This window comes from Lissotriton vulgaris, chromosome 11 (assembly GCF_964263255.1).
Source record: "Lissotriton vulgaris chromosome 11, aLisVul1.2, whole genome shotgun sequence".
In the NCBI taxonomy this organism is placed as follows: domain Eukaryota; kingdom Metazoa; phylum Chordata; class Amphibia; order Caudata; family Salamandridae; genus Lissotriton; species Lissotriton vulgaris.
Genome location: NC_141699.1, coordinates 650,190,865 through 650,209,369, shown reverse-complemented (window position 1 = coordinate 650,209,369; position 18,505 = coordinate 650,190,865). Strand labels below are relative to the sequence as shown.

Here is an 18,505-nt window from a genome sequence, read left to right as displayed (position 1 = left end):
GCCCAAGTTGTTAGATGTTAAGATTGTTATCCTTACCAGGTGCATCATCACAACCACCTAAGGAGTATTGTACCACCAGAGTGGAGCCGTATGCTGGCAAAAAAAACACATGTTAACAAAGCTTCCCTGGCACCGTGGGAAGCTGGCCACCGAGAAACCTTCTGTGAGCTTCCTTGAACCTGAGACCTGCCAAAGAGTGCCCCTGAACCCTGATGGATGTAACACACAGACCCTGAGACAACCACCTTTTGTGGCTGAAAGAGTGACTTGGATGTGGACCTGTTGGCAGTTCCTCAGCGACGCATTCACGCAACCTACGAGGCCCGCAAAGTCCACACAGTCCTCCGGCAGCCCGGCAGAAAGAGCCTCAAGAAAATTCCTGTGAGAGGGGAGTCCTGGCACAAGAGGGAAGTCTGAAGCTGCTCCACCAACAAGCACTGGGAAACATCATGGCTTTCAAGGAAGACTCCCATTCATCAATGTCATCCACAGTCTTTGCAGGTTTACCGTCCATGGAGCCTGAGCGCCTTCAAAGAGATCTCCACAGTGGACTCCAACACAGCTCCGGAAGCACCCACATTGAACTATGTGAACAGTCTCCAACACCATGAGATCAGGCCAGTCTAAACAAGATTGCCGAGGTGGACTAAAACCTCAAGGACATGTAGTCAAGAGATCCAGTAATGCCCAGCTGATGGCCTGAAGAGACTCTGTGCTGTGGTCTGTTTGTTTGTTCTTTCCCACAGGTTACACTTGTTCATCTCTTTTTTCAAGAAAGTTTGGGAGGGATGTAGTGTCCTGCCGGACACATTGTAGTGTTCCAGGAGTGTGCTGTACATACACTCTACACTCACCTATCACAGGCGTCACGTGTCAGGTAACCCTGCTAATAAAAGAGGCCAGGTGCACGTGTCATGGGCCAGTTGCAGTAACCCCAATATTGTGCCTGTATGCATTATTCCCAAGTATGATGACCTAACCCCCATTACTTTACAAAAGTGACATAGTCAGCTACAAACCAGCAAAATGACAAACATGCCCCATAATTGTAGAAGGGTGGAAGGAGGGCCTTCTACAACTCGCGCCCACCAGAAAGATCAGGAAACATGAAATGGTACAATAGCTGTGTCACACTAACATAACTTCGCATTTCATATCATCCACCAAGTTCTAAGGAACTAAAACATATAGGAAACAGTCAAGCAGAGGTTGGGACACTTCATGGTGGCGATTTGAGTACAAGAGCAGGGGTACTGTATAATTCGAGCACGTTTGCGGTCCTAAGCTTTCCTTTTGGGAATCATTTTTTAAAGTGTGCTAATCCAATGTTTCAGGTGCGTGGTTCAACTGTAAATGTTGAGATTAACTGAATAGCTAAAAGACCACAAGAGAGGAAAGTATTTTTGTAGTGGGTAAAAGCTAGCTCTCATTAGTCAGAATGAATTTAAGACTAGGCCTCGGTGAAATTTTTTGATACATTGCGAAATGCACCCATTTTTTCACAAATTCACTAGTAACAATTTAGACTAAGAAAAGATGCCATTGTAAATTCTGCTTGTGAAGTAGAGAAACATCAGGATTATGGCCAAATCATGGGGTTCTTCTTGACAAGAAATGGTGGCTCATGGCGAACTATGAACCACACAAACTCCGTATGAAGCCCGCGCTTTGTGGTTCGCTGCAGGATTGCCAGTTGCAGTTGGTCTTGTTTTCATCTACGGCGGGGGATGAGTGTATCAGTGAAATTGTGTGGATTTGTGCCGTTTGGTACACACAATCATTATTAGGAAGGCAGAACTACAAACATCTGTATTGTATTATAATATCTAGGAATAAACGATTACCAAGAACCAGTTTTGAGACTTTACAATGTGGCTTCTCATCTACTTTTACAGACATAGTTTTTCAGACTTTATCAGTCAGACAATATCTGATATTTGTCAAAATCAAAAAAACCATAAGTCATCTGTGTGGCCCTGTAGCATCTTTGAGCGCCTGTAGGCTGTAACGTTATGTGTGCAAACGCAGCAAGATCTTTCCTTCTAAACCTGCCACAAGTCACCAGGTCCCCAGAACCTAATATGGTGGCAGGGAGCCCAGCCAACCCCACTATATACTTTGGGCTAAAATGGGCAATAAATGTAGCCCAAAACAAAATGGCAGTGCTGGACTGTGCCACCCTCCCAATCTGCCCGGGAGGCAGACCTCCCTGTGGTTGGCTGACCAACCGTGTAATTGAAGAGTGCTGAAATGGATATTTTGTCAAGTGAGAAAAAGAACATTATTCACGCAGTACGAGAATGGTCTTTTGACTTTTAAAATATTTCATACAAATGAGAAATGGGCAACATTTTCTGTATACATAAGACAATAGAGCACTGCAGGAAACCATCATGTTTCAGCCTTGGGCCAAGAGAAAACTTACATTTAGTTATAAATTCAGGTTTACTCCACGTGTGAAGTCCTTGGTAAATCTCATGGGGCGGGTAACCATAGATATGGGCTCTGCCATAATTATACGGTTTGCACTAATTCCACACCCTGGTATTTTCACTCAATACTGTAACTATGTGAATTGTAAAGGTTCCACTTGTATTCCCCATTACCTCAGACCTTGGAGTTGCCAGTACCTCGAATATCATAAACTACAGGGGTATGGAGTACAGGGCCTCACAACAAATACCCACAGGTATGATTCCAATTGTAAACTTCAGTCACATATTCACAATTAGTATTATTCGCCTAATTTTACAGCTTTAATAGTTTCTGAACCATAAATGAATGTGCCCATTCATTGGATATACGAGATGAGGTTCTACAAAAAGAGCACACTCAAAAAATCACCTGAGTTTGCATACTTGATGATCCATAATATATTAACTTTGAGAATGTATAGCAGTCATTCTTAGTTTTAAATAAACACTGTTATATGATAGAATCTCATATTGCTGGGTTATTGTCCCCATTCAACATTCTCACCCTTCCCCAGGCATTTCGAGATAAAGATCCCATCATTGGGGGAATAATGAAGAACTATATTGAACACTATAAATTAGATAGTTGGATATAAATACAATGTATACATTCTTCCTTTAGTTTAAGGTGTTCAACACGCTAGATGTCTATTCCCTTTCTGGTGAGATGCAAGACAATAAAAATAAAGTGCAATTGGGGTGCCTGCGCGAAGTTCTCGCCCATGGTGCACAGAGCATGAAACAAACCACATTTTCAATTTCTGAAAAATGGCAAGATGTGGGTCTGATGAAAGGAAAAAAATCTGGACCTAATGCATGATTTTTTTTTTAATTTTCGTAGGTAGGGCAGCGTTTATGACTTCCAGTGAGAACATAGTTTCCCCTATGGAGAAACCTCTTCCCCTGCACCCCCATCAATTTTCTGGGTACACTCTTCGGCTCCCCAGTTTCCACCCTTTCCCAGGAGTAAATCTCCAACCATATACATAGTAGAAAGGCATCTAAAAGGACTTTGAGAATATGGGTGTTTATGGGTGTTCCCTAATATTCCAGGGAAACCTCACCATGAAACAACCCCTTCCCACCACCTGAGTGAGTTTTATCCATGCACAATAATACTCCAATGTGAGGGTAAACATGCACATGAGTAAAAGTATGTTATGAGTACATGGTCACCTTTAGTGAATCTCTTCCACTCCTAGGCTGGACCATGTGTTTTATTACAGTAGGACTTGCACCTGTAAATTGCTCTGTGGATCAGGCCCTCTGTGTCAAAGATAGGGCATTGGTAATGTAATGTAATGTATGTGGTCTTGTAAAGAGCACTGCTGCCCTGAGGCGTTGTGGCGCTGTAGACCGCTGGGGAACCCGTCCTGGCTATCCCTGTGAGATGGTCCCTACTGGGTATCTCCAAGGTGAAACCAGGCATCCCCGGCGAATGTGGGGGGCCGTTGTAGAGATGAGGCAAGCTAATGCCCAGAGTTGCAGAGTGTGATCCCTGGTTAGAGTAGGCACTGAGGCGAGAATTATCTAGTCCGCTGGCCCTGGTCCATGACCCTGCCGCGTCGGGAATTGAACCCTTGCCCGGGCCGTTCTCTGCTTCTGGGTCTGCCGCCTCTAACCAGTGAGCCACACCACTCCACTAGAGGTAGAGGTAGAGAGGAACAAGGATAGGTAGGTAATATGTATCCATAGAGGTGTTGGCACAGATGCAAATATTGTTTTCTTATACCTGTGTTTGTCTAGAGTGCATCTTCAGTGGGCAGCATGTTTGAAAGCATTTAAGAAACAACTTTACAGCAAAAGAGTTAGTTACCCGGATTTCACCAGACATTCATGGGTCTTCTGTACATCTCTCAGCAATATGGATCGCAAAGGCTCCCGGTCCTATGGAGTCAAAAAAGAAGGCTGCTTAAATATGTTTCTGCTAAAAATCATGCTAAGGCAGCTTATACCATGCTTCACAGAACAAGACAACAAGTGCATGACCGGATTACTCACCGGTAATTTCAGTACTCTGATTCCCTCTTCCTCATCCTTTCTTTTTTGCTAGGTGAAATGATTCTACAGCCTTCCTCAGCCCAGTTACTTTAACTACAAAATATCCGCCACCTGTGGACAACCCTCTACATCACTCGTTTTCTCTCTGAGCAAGATATATCTGGCCTGTTTACTGCCAATCTTCCTTTGAAAGTATTCAAGCATCCCCAGCTCGCGAGCTACTGTAGCTCTCCAGCTACATCTGAGTAGCTCACCTGTGTGCAGCCCAGCTTATTTAACTAGAAACCTTTTGCTTCGTTGAATTGATATACATATAACAAAATATTAGTAGCTCTCAATGCGTTCCATTGAACATAAGTATTGCATTATATATTGTAATTGCATTTATATAGCGCTTACTACCCATGACGAGGCGTCTCTCTGTGAGACAACTTCTTCGGAAGAACTAAGATAAGTAAGACAGAACTAGATTGAAAAGAACACTTGCAAGCAATATAGTTGTTACCTCCTCAAACCTTGTCCTCATCTCAGTCCCTGCCCTCACATGAAGGTGCACCAACTAATAGGCTGACAGACAAAGAAAACAGACAATGCACATGTGACATCGCTCTTGGTAATGTAATGCCCCCTCCATCACCACCCAAGTAAAGCAGAAGGCAAAACCTTAGATCCAAACTCAAGCAACCTTAGATTTTCAACTTCCCAGTTTGCAATGTTCCACAAGGGTTGAGGGAGGCTCACAAGTAGCTGTCCTGAAGGTCTCTACAGGTAGCCATTCCTTGAGGAAACTGTCCCTTAATGTCACCCAGATGCTCTATCCGAGCCAAGTTATAGGCCAGCGGAATCATAATAAGAAGCCAACTAACCAAAGTGACAATTGAAGGCTTCAGACCATTCCTGGCAGAAGCAAAAACTCAAAAAAGGATACCACATTCACAAAACTCTTCTACCCAGTCAAAGTAAGAGATTATATCAGAGCTGATTTACAAAGAGTGCAAATGGATGCAGCCGGCCCATGTATGGAACAAAAATGGGCAACCCAATTTTGTTAAACTAGTATATTTTCAAGTGTTGCCAAATTCTGTTATGCAAAAAATTTGAAATTGGCAATACGAAAAGCATGGGTTCTGGTGCTGGGTTTGAAACCATCAGAGATATTGCTTGATGGACTGATTGTAAATTAGACTGCAGATGAAAACACAAGGATGTTTGCCCTGAGCACTCTGGCATTTCTAAAGAAATAGAACACCTCATTGTCAAACCGGCCATCAGACAGACAGTGGAGCCTACGCATCCCTATGAAAAACGCCACCTGAATGTAGGGGACCACAGGCCTAATCACAATGACACTTTAGTGGGTGATTTCACAAGCCCTCTGGAACATGCCAATCCAAATCCTTATGCATTCAGAGAATTATTGACTGTAATATGGGCATTTTAGAGATTTTTACTGATAATGTAGCTAGTGGCGCCAAAACATATAGTCAATTGTTAGATCCAATCATTAAAAATGCATTTAGAGAAATTACGAACTAAAATACCAGCCATGTACACATTCTAAAAAGTACAAATACTCACGGATTATGGGCTTGTGTACATTGATAACTACGTCACAGTTCTAGATGCATAAGTTACACCACCTGCTGAGAGTGACCATGGCCTGATTTATGGTACTTGAATCCCATGAATTGTGGCTGACTGCCTAGATAAGTGTCAAATTCTACACTCTGACAGTCCCAAACAATTTAACGTATTATCTTGCGTGGCATAGCTGGTGGAAATGCTAGGAGAAAAATAATATGAGAGCCTTCAGCCACGTAGGATAGATATTCTTTATTACCAGTTGATATTTTGCCATATGTTGTTGCAGTTGCAGAACTGGCTTCACAGGAACATTCTGCAGTCTGTTCAGTGAAGGCTGGCAGGTACCGAGGATGGGGGGTAGGGGGTGTGCGGCAATTATTTTACACAATAATAATACATTAAATAAACGTACCTTCCTGCAACGAGGCGAAGTCCTCCGTCTTCTTAGCTCTTTGAGGCAGGCTCCCAAGGCAATCCTGGCACTGCTTTCATGCTCATGGGAGCAGTTCTCTGATTGGAGGGAGCACCTCTGTCGGCACTCCAGAGGGCAAGGTATTCCTGCACTTACTCTCAACACAGCTGTCTTAAGAGGTTTAAAGTACGCATGTCTGGCTGGCCTTCCCAAGGCGGACGGCCAAAGAAACATGCGCACTTTAAACAAGTGCACAAGGCAGCCCACCCTCCTCTGTCCTGGCACCCTGTTCAGGAGGCGGTGATGGATAATAAAATGGTAATGAATTAGCTTAATTTCCTTTTTATTTTTCGTCTCTGGGGGCATCTCAGTGGGGCAACATCCTTCGCTATACCGGAGGAGCAGCCCGGCAGTCTTTTCAGGAGTGGGCGCCTGTGTGGGTGTATGGCAGTGAGTACACAGGAAGTTGTTTCCTAGGGGCAGTAAAGGTTACCTGAGCTCTCCTGGGAATCCCATTAAGCCAAGATGCCTGGTAAAAACAATTCTCATCCCTTTAGCGTGGTCTGGTAGAGAGGCTACACCAAGGACTGAGGGCCATTTGGGGGAGAGGAGGAGGATAGAGGAACTGGACAGCACATTCAGATCTCAGTAGACTTTTTGGAAGCCATGATTAGCCATAAAAGAGACAAGGCCCTCAATATGGATATGACCCCCACAAACTTTCTTAGTTTTGTTGTGGATCCAAGGCAGGCCCTGTTGATGATACTCTATAATCAAATTTTAGAATGGAACCAAGCCAAGCTACAGAAATGTGAGCTGTAAGCAGTGAGGGACTTTCTGCAACTCCCACAAAGCTTTCGTTTCACACCCTTTTTGTATTTCGGATAATTATGTCTTGTTGTTGACTGCTATTACTTAATGTTTTGAGAGACTTTGTGTACGTACATCTCGGGTGCAAATGACCGATTAAGTGTTCCCTGGGTATTTAGAGGGGCAGGTACAGACGTGCTCAGGTGTTGGAAGATAAGGAAAAAAAGATTACCAAAACCAGATTTTAGGGATGATTCAGAGAAAAATATTACCAGTACTGTTACAATGAATACAATCATTTTTTTATCTCCTTTACTCATTGTGGAGTAAGCCAGAGTGACACGGCATGTACTTCGCTTTGTGGAAAGAAGTTTCAAAATAAGTCTCCTGTGTTGGGCTGGTGATAACAGAGGTGAGCAAGATACATCCTCATTTACTTACAAAGGTGTTTGGAAGTATGTGAATAAATCAAGCTGTCCCTCAATCATAAACCTCTAATGGGTTAGGAAAACCCTAATTAATCAGATGTTGAAATGAATCTGGAATATCACAGAGCCCGAAGGACATCCCTCACTAGGTATTCAAATGACCATAATCCAAATTGGATGTGCTATCTCACTGATCACATTATCAAATTCACACAAGTTAGCATGTGCCCCTCTCATATAATTCACAGAAGACTTTGGTGGTTTTTGTCTGTTAAATACAAGCTACCATAAGTGGAAGAAGCTAAAAGTTATTTATTCAGGTAGGATTAAGCCATTTGTAACAAAATTCATGATTGTAACACTCCAGTCCCATATCCCATATCCCAGAGTCCTCCTTCCATCAGTGCCCATGTCTATATTTGCCTCACCCTGTGTCCATTTAAAGAGGTGCAATGGACAGAGCGTATGTCTCTCCAAGCCTCTGCTTCTCTGTAACATGGACCTGGTATTCTTTTTCTGGTGTTGTGTGGGATCTTACTTGTGCGACTATTCTCTGCATGAGCATTGTATTGTGTCATGGGTCGTTGGGGTTTTGTGCGACGCAGGTCGCGAGCGCTCCAATGGCGGACAGTTACAGTCGGTTGAGGAGACAGTCGTGAGCTGGCCAGGCTGGGGTGTCTGTGGGATGATGTACTCTGTGTTTACACAATTAAACACCCTAAATTAACGACTGCTTCATCGTAGTTACTAAATGTTGGTATCTCCCTGCAACTGAGTCAGTTTCTCAGTCTCACTTTTGCATTCTCATGTCCTAGAGTTTGTGTACCTCTGCCCATGTATCGTTTTCTCAGTTCCCCTGGGCCCAAGGCTTATTTTTCTCTGTCTTATTGTCTCGGTTTTCCTGCAACAGAGTCTACAATTTCCTATTTCAGTGGTTATATCTTCTTGACCCAAGGCCTTTTTGCTGCTCTATTGCAAAGTCCATCTGACCCAAGATCACCTTGTCCTGTTCTCTCCCCATTCAAATTGTCCCAGTATCTACTTTTACCATTAGATCCATGTTCCACCTTCTGGGTCTTCCTGTAACAGTGTCTGCGCCTTCCTGTTCCAGTGTCCTCCTATCCAAGTCACTTTCCAAAAAGCGCCCAGGTTTACTAAGCCTTTGTGACATTGAAAAGAGCTTCACAATGCACTGGTATTTTGAACTAGAGTTTGAACTAGAGTTGTGCCCCTTTCTGAGGACCAAAAGCCTATTTTGCTGCTTGTTTCACTTTTCATCAAGGGAGCATTAACAGGGTACTCAGACATGCCAACCATCCCGATTCAGGCGTGAGACTACCGATTTGAAGGCTAGTCTCCCGCCTCCCGATTCCTACAAGCAAAAACCTGATTCCTCGGGGGTTTCAGCTGACAGGGCTTGGTATTGTGTAAAGTGCTAACTCTTCCAGCAAAGAGTGGAGATGCAGGGGCTCTCGAAGGGGTGAAAAACCAACAAAGCGGCATTAACAAGGGAATTGTCTTTTAAAGACCTGCAAAGTACTTGGGGTGGGGGGGGGGGCTGTTTCAGCCCGGGCTGCCACAGGGAGTTGGGGGGTGCATGTACTGCCAACAACCTGCCAGGCCAGTGCCCAACACTTGCATCACCCTCTCTGCCTGCCATTGCGCTCTAGGCTTCTGAAAGGTAAGAAAAAAACGTGCATTTACGTTTCAAATGTCCGATCCTACAGCAACACACTTCCAAAGCCCATATATGACAGTAACCCGATTCAAAGCCCCATTCTCCCGATTTTTTTTTTTAAACTCCCACTTTGCTCTCCTGAAATGTTGGCATGTATGGGTACTGCTGACAAACACCCATCCATTTGGAGGCAAAGCCCAATCTACTAAAATAGCCAGACCGGGCTTTGAGTGAAAATCGAACTCCTCCATGAAGCAGATGCTAACAAGGAGAAATGCTTTCACTTCTACAAAAAACCCACCCATGCATATGTGCGGCATGGCACAGCACACCTCAAATGAGGTTGAATAGACATCTGAATTTGCACTGGAAACATATGCTTTCTGTTATAATCCTATGCAAGATGCCGCACACTCACCTCTGCGAGGCTGTACTTCATGCATGGTAGCCTTTTAGAGCACCAGCGTAGGGGATGACAGTTAAAGAAGGCCAATATGAGAATAGAGGGCCCTTGCACTTTGTTTTCCCCTTGCATGACACACTGCATTACATTTGGTTGCTGTACTGTGTTGCATGAACATTTAGTAAATTTAGTTAGTAGATAAGCTCTTCTGGCTCAGTAATTCTCGGTCCCAGTGAATTTGTGTCTGAATCTCCATCTCCCAGTGTTTATGTCCTCCTGACAGTATAATTGTCTTGCTGTTCAAGTGCCAGTGTTTATCAATACCAGTGTATAGGATTTTTTGTTGCTTTATCCATGTCTAACTGCCCTAGGGTCTGTATCTTCCTGTGTCGCTTTCCCAGTGTTCCCTGTATAGTGAAACTCAGTACTTTTGTCTCCCAAGCTTACTGTGGCCAGGTCTCAGGGTCACCCTTTCTCTATGTCTCCTATCTCTGTGTCTCAGTGCAAATGGAACAAGTGCATGCGTTTCCGTGTCCCAGTGTATCCCTGTTCAAGCATCTCCTTCTCCATAAGTCTTCCTATGCCATTATCTCCCTGACCCTGCGTATTTCTCTCCACAAATCTTCCTGTCCCAGTGTTGCTTTGACCCAGCAACTACCTCTACTCATAACTACCTATCCCAGTGTTTCTCTGTCACATTATCTCGCTACCTGTCTTCCTGTCCTTGCGCCTCCCGGGCTTAGTCAGTCCCATTGTATGTACCACCTAAGGCCATATTACAGAAATTGCCCGGGGGGGAGAGAGAGGGGGGGTGCACAACGGGCATGTCCACCATATTTCAAAAGGGGCCACAGATGCTTGTGCACAAGTAGCATCAGCACTATCTCAAGAGGGTGTGCATGGAGGTGTGGTCCTATGCAAATGAGCCATGCAAATGAGGGAATCTCCTCGCCTCTGTGCCAGCGCTGTATTATGGTCATGGGTGTAAAGTCAAAGAAGCTGTTAGGAGGCGCACTGAAAGTGTGCCACAAAAAGGTGACCCTCTGTCAATTTGCCTCTTGAGGCAGCCTTCTCGAGGGATGAAATTGGGTGCCATGGACCCCCACACACATTTTTGCAGGTGGGTGCAGTCACTCACTGCACCCACCTGCAAGGGGATCTCTAATCCCTTTTGAAAGTGCAAGCAGTTGCTGCCTGCAATGTGAAACACAGAGTGGCTCTGATCCAGCCACTCCGCATTTCACTTGAATGCGCTGCCCCCAGGGCAGCACGAGTTCGCATTCAACATAAAAGGGCACACTTTCCCTGTTTGTCGATGGCGCACCTGTTTGAAGGTGCGCTGTGGCGCCACACAGGGAAAGTGCACCCATATCATAATACAGGTCCTGGTGCGCATGGAAGTGTCTCACTTCCACATTGTCAGTGCTTCTTTTCCATGTCGGGCTATCCACTGGCCATCATAATGTCTTTTCAGAAGGGAGTAAAATGAAAACTGTTCTGGAAAATAAAATTCACCGTGTATCTGAAGAACAACATGTCCCCTCTGCAAAACTCAATTTTTCCATTTTGGCAGAAGAGCTGCGAGTCATTACTGCAGGCCAATGCCCTCATGTGAGTGTGGGTGGGTGATGGATGATTTATACAAATCTCTCCTTGGATCCCCAGCAGTACAGGAAGCTGCCGCTGTCCCCAGAGCTGTGCTGTTAAATCTGTTGACACTTTTAGATGTCATTTCTGAGGAGCTGCAGTGGCACAGCTGTACGCTGGTAAGTAATGGCTCCCAGTCCCTAACATTAGGCACTGGCAGAATTCCAAAGTGGAAGGTAAGGGGGGCACAGGAATACCGCGTCTGGAAACATCATTTCTGGCCGGTATTCTCAAACCTGTATTTTGTGTTTTTCCCAAACTCCGATCCCTTTCTGCTCGGAAAATACTACTTGCTTTGTAAATGTAAATGTATGTATGTAAATGTAGTGCAACTTATATAGCGCACGTATCACCCGAAGGCATCAAGGCGCTTGCCTTGGGAACCCGTCCTGGCTTTTTCCCTGTAAGCAACCCCTACTGGGCATCTCCAAGGTGAAAGCCAGGCATCCCGCAGCGGGTGGGCTGCCGTAGTGGAGATTAAGCAAGCTATTGCCCAGAGTTGCAGCGTGGGACCCCATGATTAGAGTAGGCACCGAGGCGACAATTATCGAGTCCGTGGACATTTTTGGGCTCAGGACCCTGCCGCGTCGGGAATTGAACCCTGGTCCCGGGCCATACCTCTGCATCAGGGTCTGCCGCTCTAATCAGTGAGCCACACTCCTCCACTTTCAGTAGAAGAAATTTCTTGTAAGCTCATAATGACGGGGGGAGGGGGAGAGAAAATGTACTGTGGAGATACCACCCTGCACAACTTGTAATCAGCTCTTAATGTTGGCCAATTGGATGGGTGTAAAAAAAATGTGGTGTAACCGAAATCATGGATGGGTCTAAAGCCCCTTGATGACCAATCTTATTTCCCTCTAATTGTCTGTGCCAAACGTCACCAGTGTGTATTATGTGAGGTTGTCCTATTTATATGCGGTTTCTAGTGCTGCTGTATTTGTTACATGTTGATATGAATATTGCTTTGTGTCAGTTACCTATTGTTATCACTTGCAATTTTAATAATGCTGATTTAATGTTTTACAGTTTTTAAACATTTCCTTAGATATTTATATATTATATACCCCCCTTACAACCCAAGACCGAGTGCATCAGAACTGGATGGAATCTCAGGATATCGGTTACCATGGATGGAGGTCAGGAGCATGAGGCCATGGTACAGACAAGAGGAAAGGGGGCTTATGAAAAATAAGCTATGGTAAATAGTAGCAGCATAGGATGGTCAGGAGTAAAAGGTGATAACACTGGAGGAGAACCTCATGGGAGAGATATGGCAAGGGATGACTAAGTGCACGATGAATGATCAGCTACCTTGTTCCCTTCACCCTTAACTAAAACACACCTTTAAATAACTTTTTTACCGCACAATTTATGCTAAAAGTATAAATCCTCTAGTATAGTGTGTGCCATGCTCTGTACTATACTAATGAAATGAATCTCTGGTACATTGAAATAGAAATGACACTTGAATTGGGATTTTCTTGACTGTACAGTGCGGCAGTTGTCATTGCAATGCACATTTTTCACAGCCATTTCTAAGGAAATCTCTGCTGCAATTACTGATACCACGTTTTGTGAACACAGAAAAAATACGAGCCGACATGTATCAAAGTTCAAGACCATAATAAGCAATACCACAGACCATAAATTTAGATATAACAGTAACTAGACCTAAAGTGGTATATGCACAAACAAGGAGCACCCTGGTGGACTGCATTGATGCCAGTTCTAACCACGGCAAAGCACTCTTCACTATTGTCAGAGACAACCAACCTCTTAGCCATCAAAAACGCCATCACCCCTTCCCAGGAACTTTGTGACACCCTCAGAGACTTCTTCCACCACAAGATCTACACCATCTACAAAAACTTTAAACCCCAATCTAGCCCCTCTGACCTCCAGAGCCTCAGAATTGATGATTCGTAAACAACTGAAAACTTACCTCTTCCCCTTGTGGTAGAGGTGGATCCTTCGGTGGGGATAAAGATACTTGGATCTCTTGACTATTGTGAGCTGTACCACAACACGGGGACACACTGGCCTTAGTGTAACCAGGCACTTTAAAAATGTCTTCTTATTATTATTATTATCTCTCCCACAGATACAAACCCCAACCACCTACTCACTACCTGGGACCAGCTCACCACACAGAACACCACAGCCATCATGAACTCTGTCCACTCAGGAGCACCCACGGATCCTTGTCCCCACCACATTTTCAAAACTCTGGAGCAAGAAGATCAGCAACAATCCATCACCATGGCCACCTACCCCAAATATTGGAAACATGCAGAAGTCAAATCCATACTCAAGAAAACATCCGCCGGCCCCTGCAACTCAAGAATGACCATCTCATCTCCCTGCTTCCCTTTGTGGGCAAAGTCCTCGTAAAAGCCAACAACCACCAAATCAAGGAACACCTGTAGAACAACAATCTTCTGGACAACTCCCATTCCGGATTCCACACCATCCACATCACCAAAACCACCCTGATCGCTGAAACCAACGAAATCAGAAAACTACTTGATCAGAGAGAAACAGTGGCCCTGATCCTCCTCAACCTATCAGCAGTGTTTGACACTGTATCCCTGATCAAGAGGCTTCATCAGATAGGAATCCAAGGAGACTTCCTTAAATGGATCACCGTATTCCTTACCAGAAGAGCCCAAAGAATCCACCTACCACCGTTCACCTCAAAACCCAAGAACACCATCTGATGTCCCTCTAGTCTCATCCATCAGCCACACACTGTTTGACACCTGTATGACCGCCTTGGTCAACATCATCAGAATCCATGGTTTAAGCATCATACCCTACTCAGACAAAACCCAGCTCATCCTCTGGCTATCAGAAGAACCCTCAACCACAAGGGCCAACTTCCACAGCTGCATGATAAGCATTCCCGACTGAATGAAAAGCAACTGCCTGAAGCTCAACACAGACAAAACAAAAGTGCTGATTTTACAGAACAACACCTCCCCATGAAATCACTCCTGGTGGCCTCCCAAACTAGGACCCTCGCCCACTCCAGAAGACTATGCCTGCAACTGTGGCATTATCCTGGACAGCAAGCTCATAGGGAAAATCTAGGTCAACGCAGTCTCATCCGCCTACTTCCTCACTCTTAGCGTGCTCTATAAAATCTTCTAAGGCTGCCCATAGAAACCAGACGAACCGTCACTCAAGCCCTAGTAACCAGCTGCCTGGACTAGAGCAATGCACTCTACATAGGAATCACTCACCACCTTCTGAAGAGACTGCAGACCATACAGAACTCCGCTGCCAGACTCATCCTCAACCTCACCAAATGGACACGCATCACACCCCACCTTAAGCAGCTCCACTGGTTCTCTATTAAGAAGAGATGTCAATTCAAGATGCTTATCCACACCTTTAAACCCTTCACAATTCAAGGAGCAGCTTACATCCACTACTGCATGAAATTCCCCCAATCCTCCAGATGCCTATGCTGCACCTCCCTCTCCCTTGCTCACATCCCCCACATCTGCCGAAGCAATAGTGGAGGACTTCTTCTCCTACCTCACTGCTAAGTCCCGAATCGACCTCCCTCTTCACCTCCCCCTCTCTTCTGGAATTCAAGAAAGGGCACAAGACCTGGCTGTTCAACTGATGTCTCCCGAACCAGCAAGGCCCTCAGCAGCTGGATACCCTTGCGTGTGAATAGCCATGCTAAATAAATCCTGTTTTATTCATTAATTGTTAAGTAGAGATTCTTGATCATAATGAAACACACATTGGACCGCTGTAAATGTATCAGTCACACCAAAGTTGGCAGTGGACCCGACAGTTCAAAAAAGACAGGGATACCATCAAAGATTGAGATGTGGTTGCAAAAACTGTACTGCAGATGGATTGACCATGTTGACATTGGTGACACAAGGTATATGAATTGAAATCTGACATGAAGCAGACGCTAACTACGCAAACAGAAGAATATAAGCAATGTATTTTATTTTGTTTTCATTCATTTTTTATAGCATGAACATGACTCTTGGAGGAATCAGAATGCTTTACAAATTTACAAAGAGCAGAACAATAATAACAATAATATTGTATTCAAGAAAAAATACAGGATAAGGTAATACCCACAAAAGGGAGGGTACACTTTGCACTGTTCAGAAAGCAGAGGAGATAAACAATAGAAACAAAAACAAAAATATCATAGTCCAGAAAACTGTAAAATATAAAAGTCTATCAGCATCGAGTGAAATCATTCTACATTTTATATTCAGAACATGCCCTTCACAGTAAAGTCCGCCCAACTACTATCCCTTTAATTAATCCTCCTTGCATCAGCTTAAGGATCAGGCCTTTGAAATAACCAGTAAGATTGTTGGAAGGTTAAGTTAGAACTTACCTTTTCACATTTGAAGTAACTTATCGAATAGTCATCAAGGACAAAGTACCGACGTTTCCAATTCTTCCGCTGCAAATATAAAAATAAATCAATATCTTATGAACTAGCTACCTGCTCTTAGATTAACAGCACTTTACGCATAGTTTTACTTTGGGGTATCATCATTACAGGCAAAGCTGATTTGTCAATACATATTTACTCAAGTAATATTGTTTAGGTCTATAAACCAAATGTGTATAATTTTTAAAAAGTCCCTCCGCCCCTAACATATGGAACATGTTTCTAAATATAATGGGAGATTTTTTAACAGAATGCAAAATTACATGGCTACTAAGTTTGAAGCTGATCAGTTCTATTGGGTGCTGGCCCATGCTTAGCTATTCACTCAGAAGTAAAAGGCTGCAGACTGAAATTTAAATAAATTCTGAAACCAAGTTCTAATTCAGTGCATATATAGCTGTGGCATTAGAAGAGCACAGTCTGTTGACAGAATTCATAGACTGTGGTCTTAAAGGGTATATACACATTTATTTTATAATAAAACATGCTACTTCTGTTTTTACTTGTTCATGATTTCCCAACCATATTCTCCTGCCATTATTTAGTTTTGCTTATTTAGTTTGTCCTGCATTTTGGGAACCGAAACAGGAAGTAACATCAGAAAATGACAGGAAGTGCAGCCAGCCGATCACGCCAAGCAGCAAATGTGACAACTAAAAAGTTACAGGTTTCTTACTTTCCAACCAACAACAAGTGTATAACCTAATATTTAAGCCATCCATCCATAGATTTACATAGTTGGTGATGGTGTATCATGGTATACTACTAACTCTCCCCAAATATCTATATCTATCCATCCATCCATCCATCCAACCAACCCTCCCTCCCTCTGTCTGTCTGTCTGTCTGTCTGTCTGTATTTCTGTCTGTCTGTCTGTCTTTCTGTCTGTCACTGTCAGTCTGTCTGTCTGTCTGTCTGTCTATCTATCTCTGTCGTTCGTCCGCCCACCCGCCCGACAGCCAGGCTATCTGTTTATTGACATACACATGTGCTTAATCATGTCAGTTAGCGTTCTATAACTACTAATATCAACTACTAATAACATTTCCAGTAGCGCACTGTAACACTAAATGGTCTTTAAGCGTGAGTCATTTGACTTCTGTTGCTTAGATTAGTAGAGACGTAAGTGTTATGGGCATGGAATTTCATGCCACATACTGTAAGGAACACCATTAGCAGAAACTGATTGGTTCTCATAACAGTGTGAGAACCAGGCATGGCAGGACGAGGTCAATTAAATATGAAGGAAAAAAATTACTGACTTCTCAAGAAAACTAGATTCCATTCCACACCGAGTCAAAGGAGGTGGTTCCTCAGTCTTCAAGGGAGATATAGGGCCACAGACATCAAAAGAAAAACCGGTCGCAAACGGGCAGATTCTTAGAATCTGCCCCTTTGCGACCAGTATTTTTGCATTTGGGATGCATCATCCCAAATGCAAAAATCACAATTTATTTAATATCTAAATTGCGATTACTTAAATTGCAATTGCATTTAAGGAATCGCAAATTGAGATTCCTTAAATTTAATGCATTAAAGTAAAAAATTTAGCGATTTCGCTAACAGGAGTCGCAAATTACCATCCATTTATACTTGGTGGTTATTTGCAAAAACTTTGAAAAATGCACTAAAGTGCATTTTTCAAAGTTCTATTTTACACACACACATGCCCTTGGGGCATGTGTGTGGGCAACATGTACTCATATGCGGATTTCAGGGGTGCAACAGGGTATCCTGTTGGAACCCTTGCACACTTGAAATTGCATTCGGTACTCACAAATTGTGAATGCAATTCCCATTCATTCCTATGGGCATCTAGGCCCCTTGGAATGAATGGGAAGAAATTCCTTAATTGCAACTCGCAGTTTGCGAGTCGCATTTAAGGAATGTTTAGAAATCGCTATTTTTTTAGCGATTTCTACATGCATAGGCTTTGGCGATTCCTTCATTGTGATTCCTTAATAATCGCAATTAAGGAATTGCAAAAGCCTACCTTGATGCACGTGCCCCTTAGCCTGCTGCAGTTTATGTGATTTACAAACTTTGCTTTTCATTCAAAAGGGAAGAGATGGGGTTTGAGTGTGAGCTCAGGAAAGTAGAAAAACACTTGGCACTGATCTCTGGTGCAAGGGCCATATTATTATGGAGGAGGAACCGTACATATTTTCCTTTTTGAAAGGCCATTGAGGTGAAAAAGGGGTGGAGAACTGATGCCTTAGCCGGCAGATTTTACTTTGATCAAAAAATATGATTTTGTTCAAATTACTATGTAGTTGTAGCAAGTTCTTTTGTATCAGTTTTTTTACTGCAACGAGACAGAGCTGCAAGGCAGTAAAGATATTGACATTGAGGACATTTCAATGAGAATTGCATGTCTTTGGCATTCAGTTGTATATTAACCCTAATGTTCAATAATATGGAAAACCAAGGGTACTAAGAAACAACCACTAGGAAGTACACAGTTATGCCCTCCTATACTTAACAAGAAAGAAAAATCCCATCTGAAACATGCAGGCCCTGATCTGGTATAACATCTGTTGACCAATGGTCAGCTGCAGGAACAGCATCTGGAAGGGCCTGATCTCTTACAGTGATAAAAGCTGCAGAGAAACAGTTTGACAGAAAGT

At 43.6% G+C, this 18,505-nt stretch overlaps 1 protein-coding gene across 1 annotated transcript in view; it reads right to left on the bottom strand.

Moving 5' to 3' along the window:
* The window catches only part of PLEKHA2 (pleckstrin homology domain containing A2), a 747,617-nt gene that overhangs the window by 114,156 nt on the left and 614,956 nt on the right, over positions 1-18,505 (bottom strand). The window contains exons 9-10 of the mRNA XM_086943737.1: positions 15,819-15,887; positions 4,291-4,361 (exon numbers count right to left, since the gene is read on the bottom strand). Coding sequence (XP_086799863.1) covers positions 4,291-4,361; positions 15,819-15,887 — 140 coding nt within the window. The remainder of the gene's footprint in view (positions 1-4,290; positions 4,362-15,818; positions 15,888-18,505) is intronic.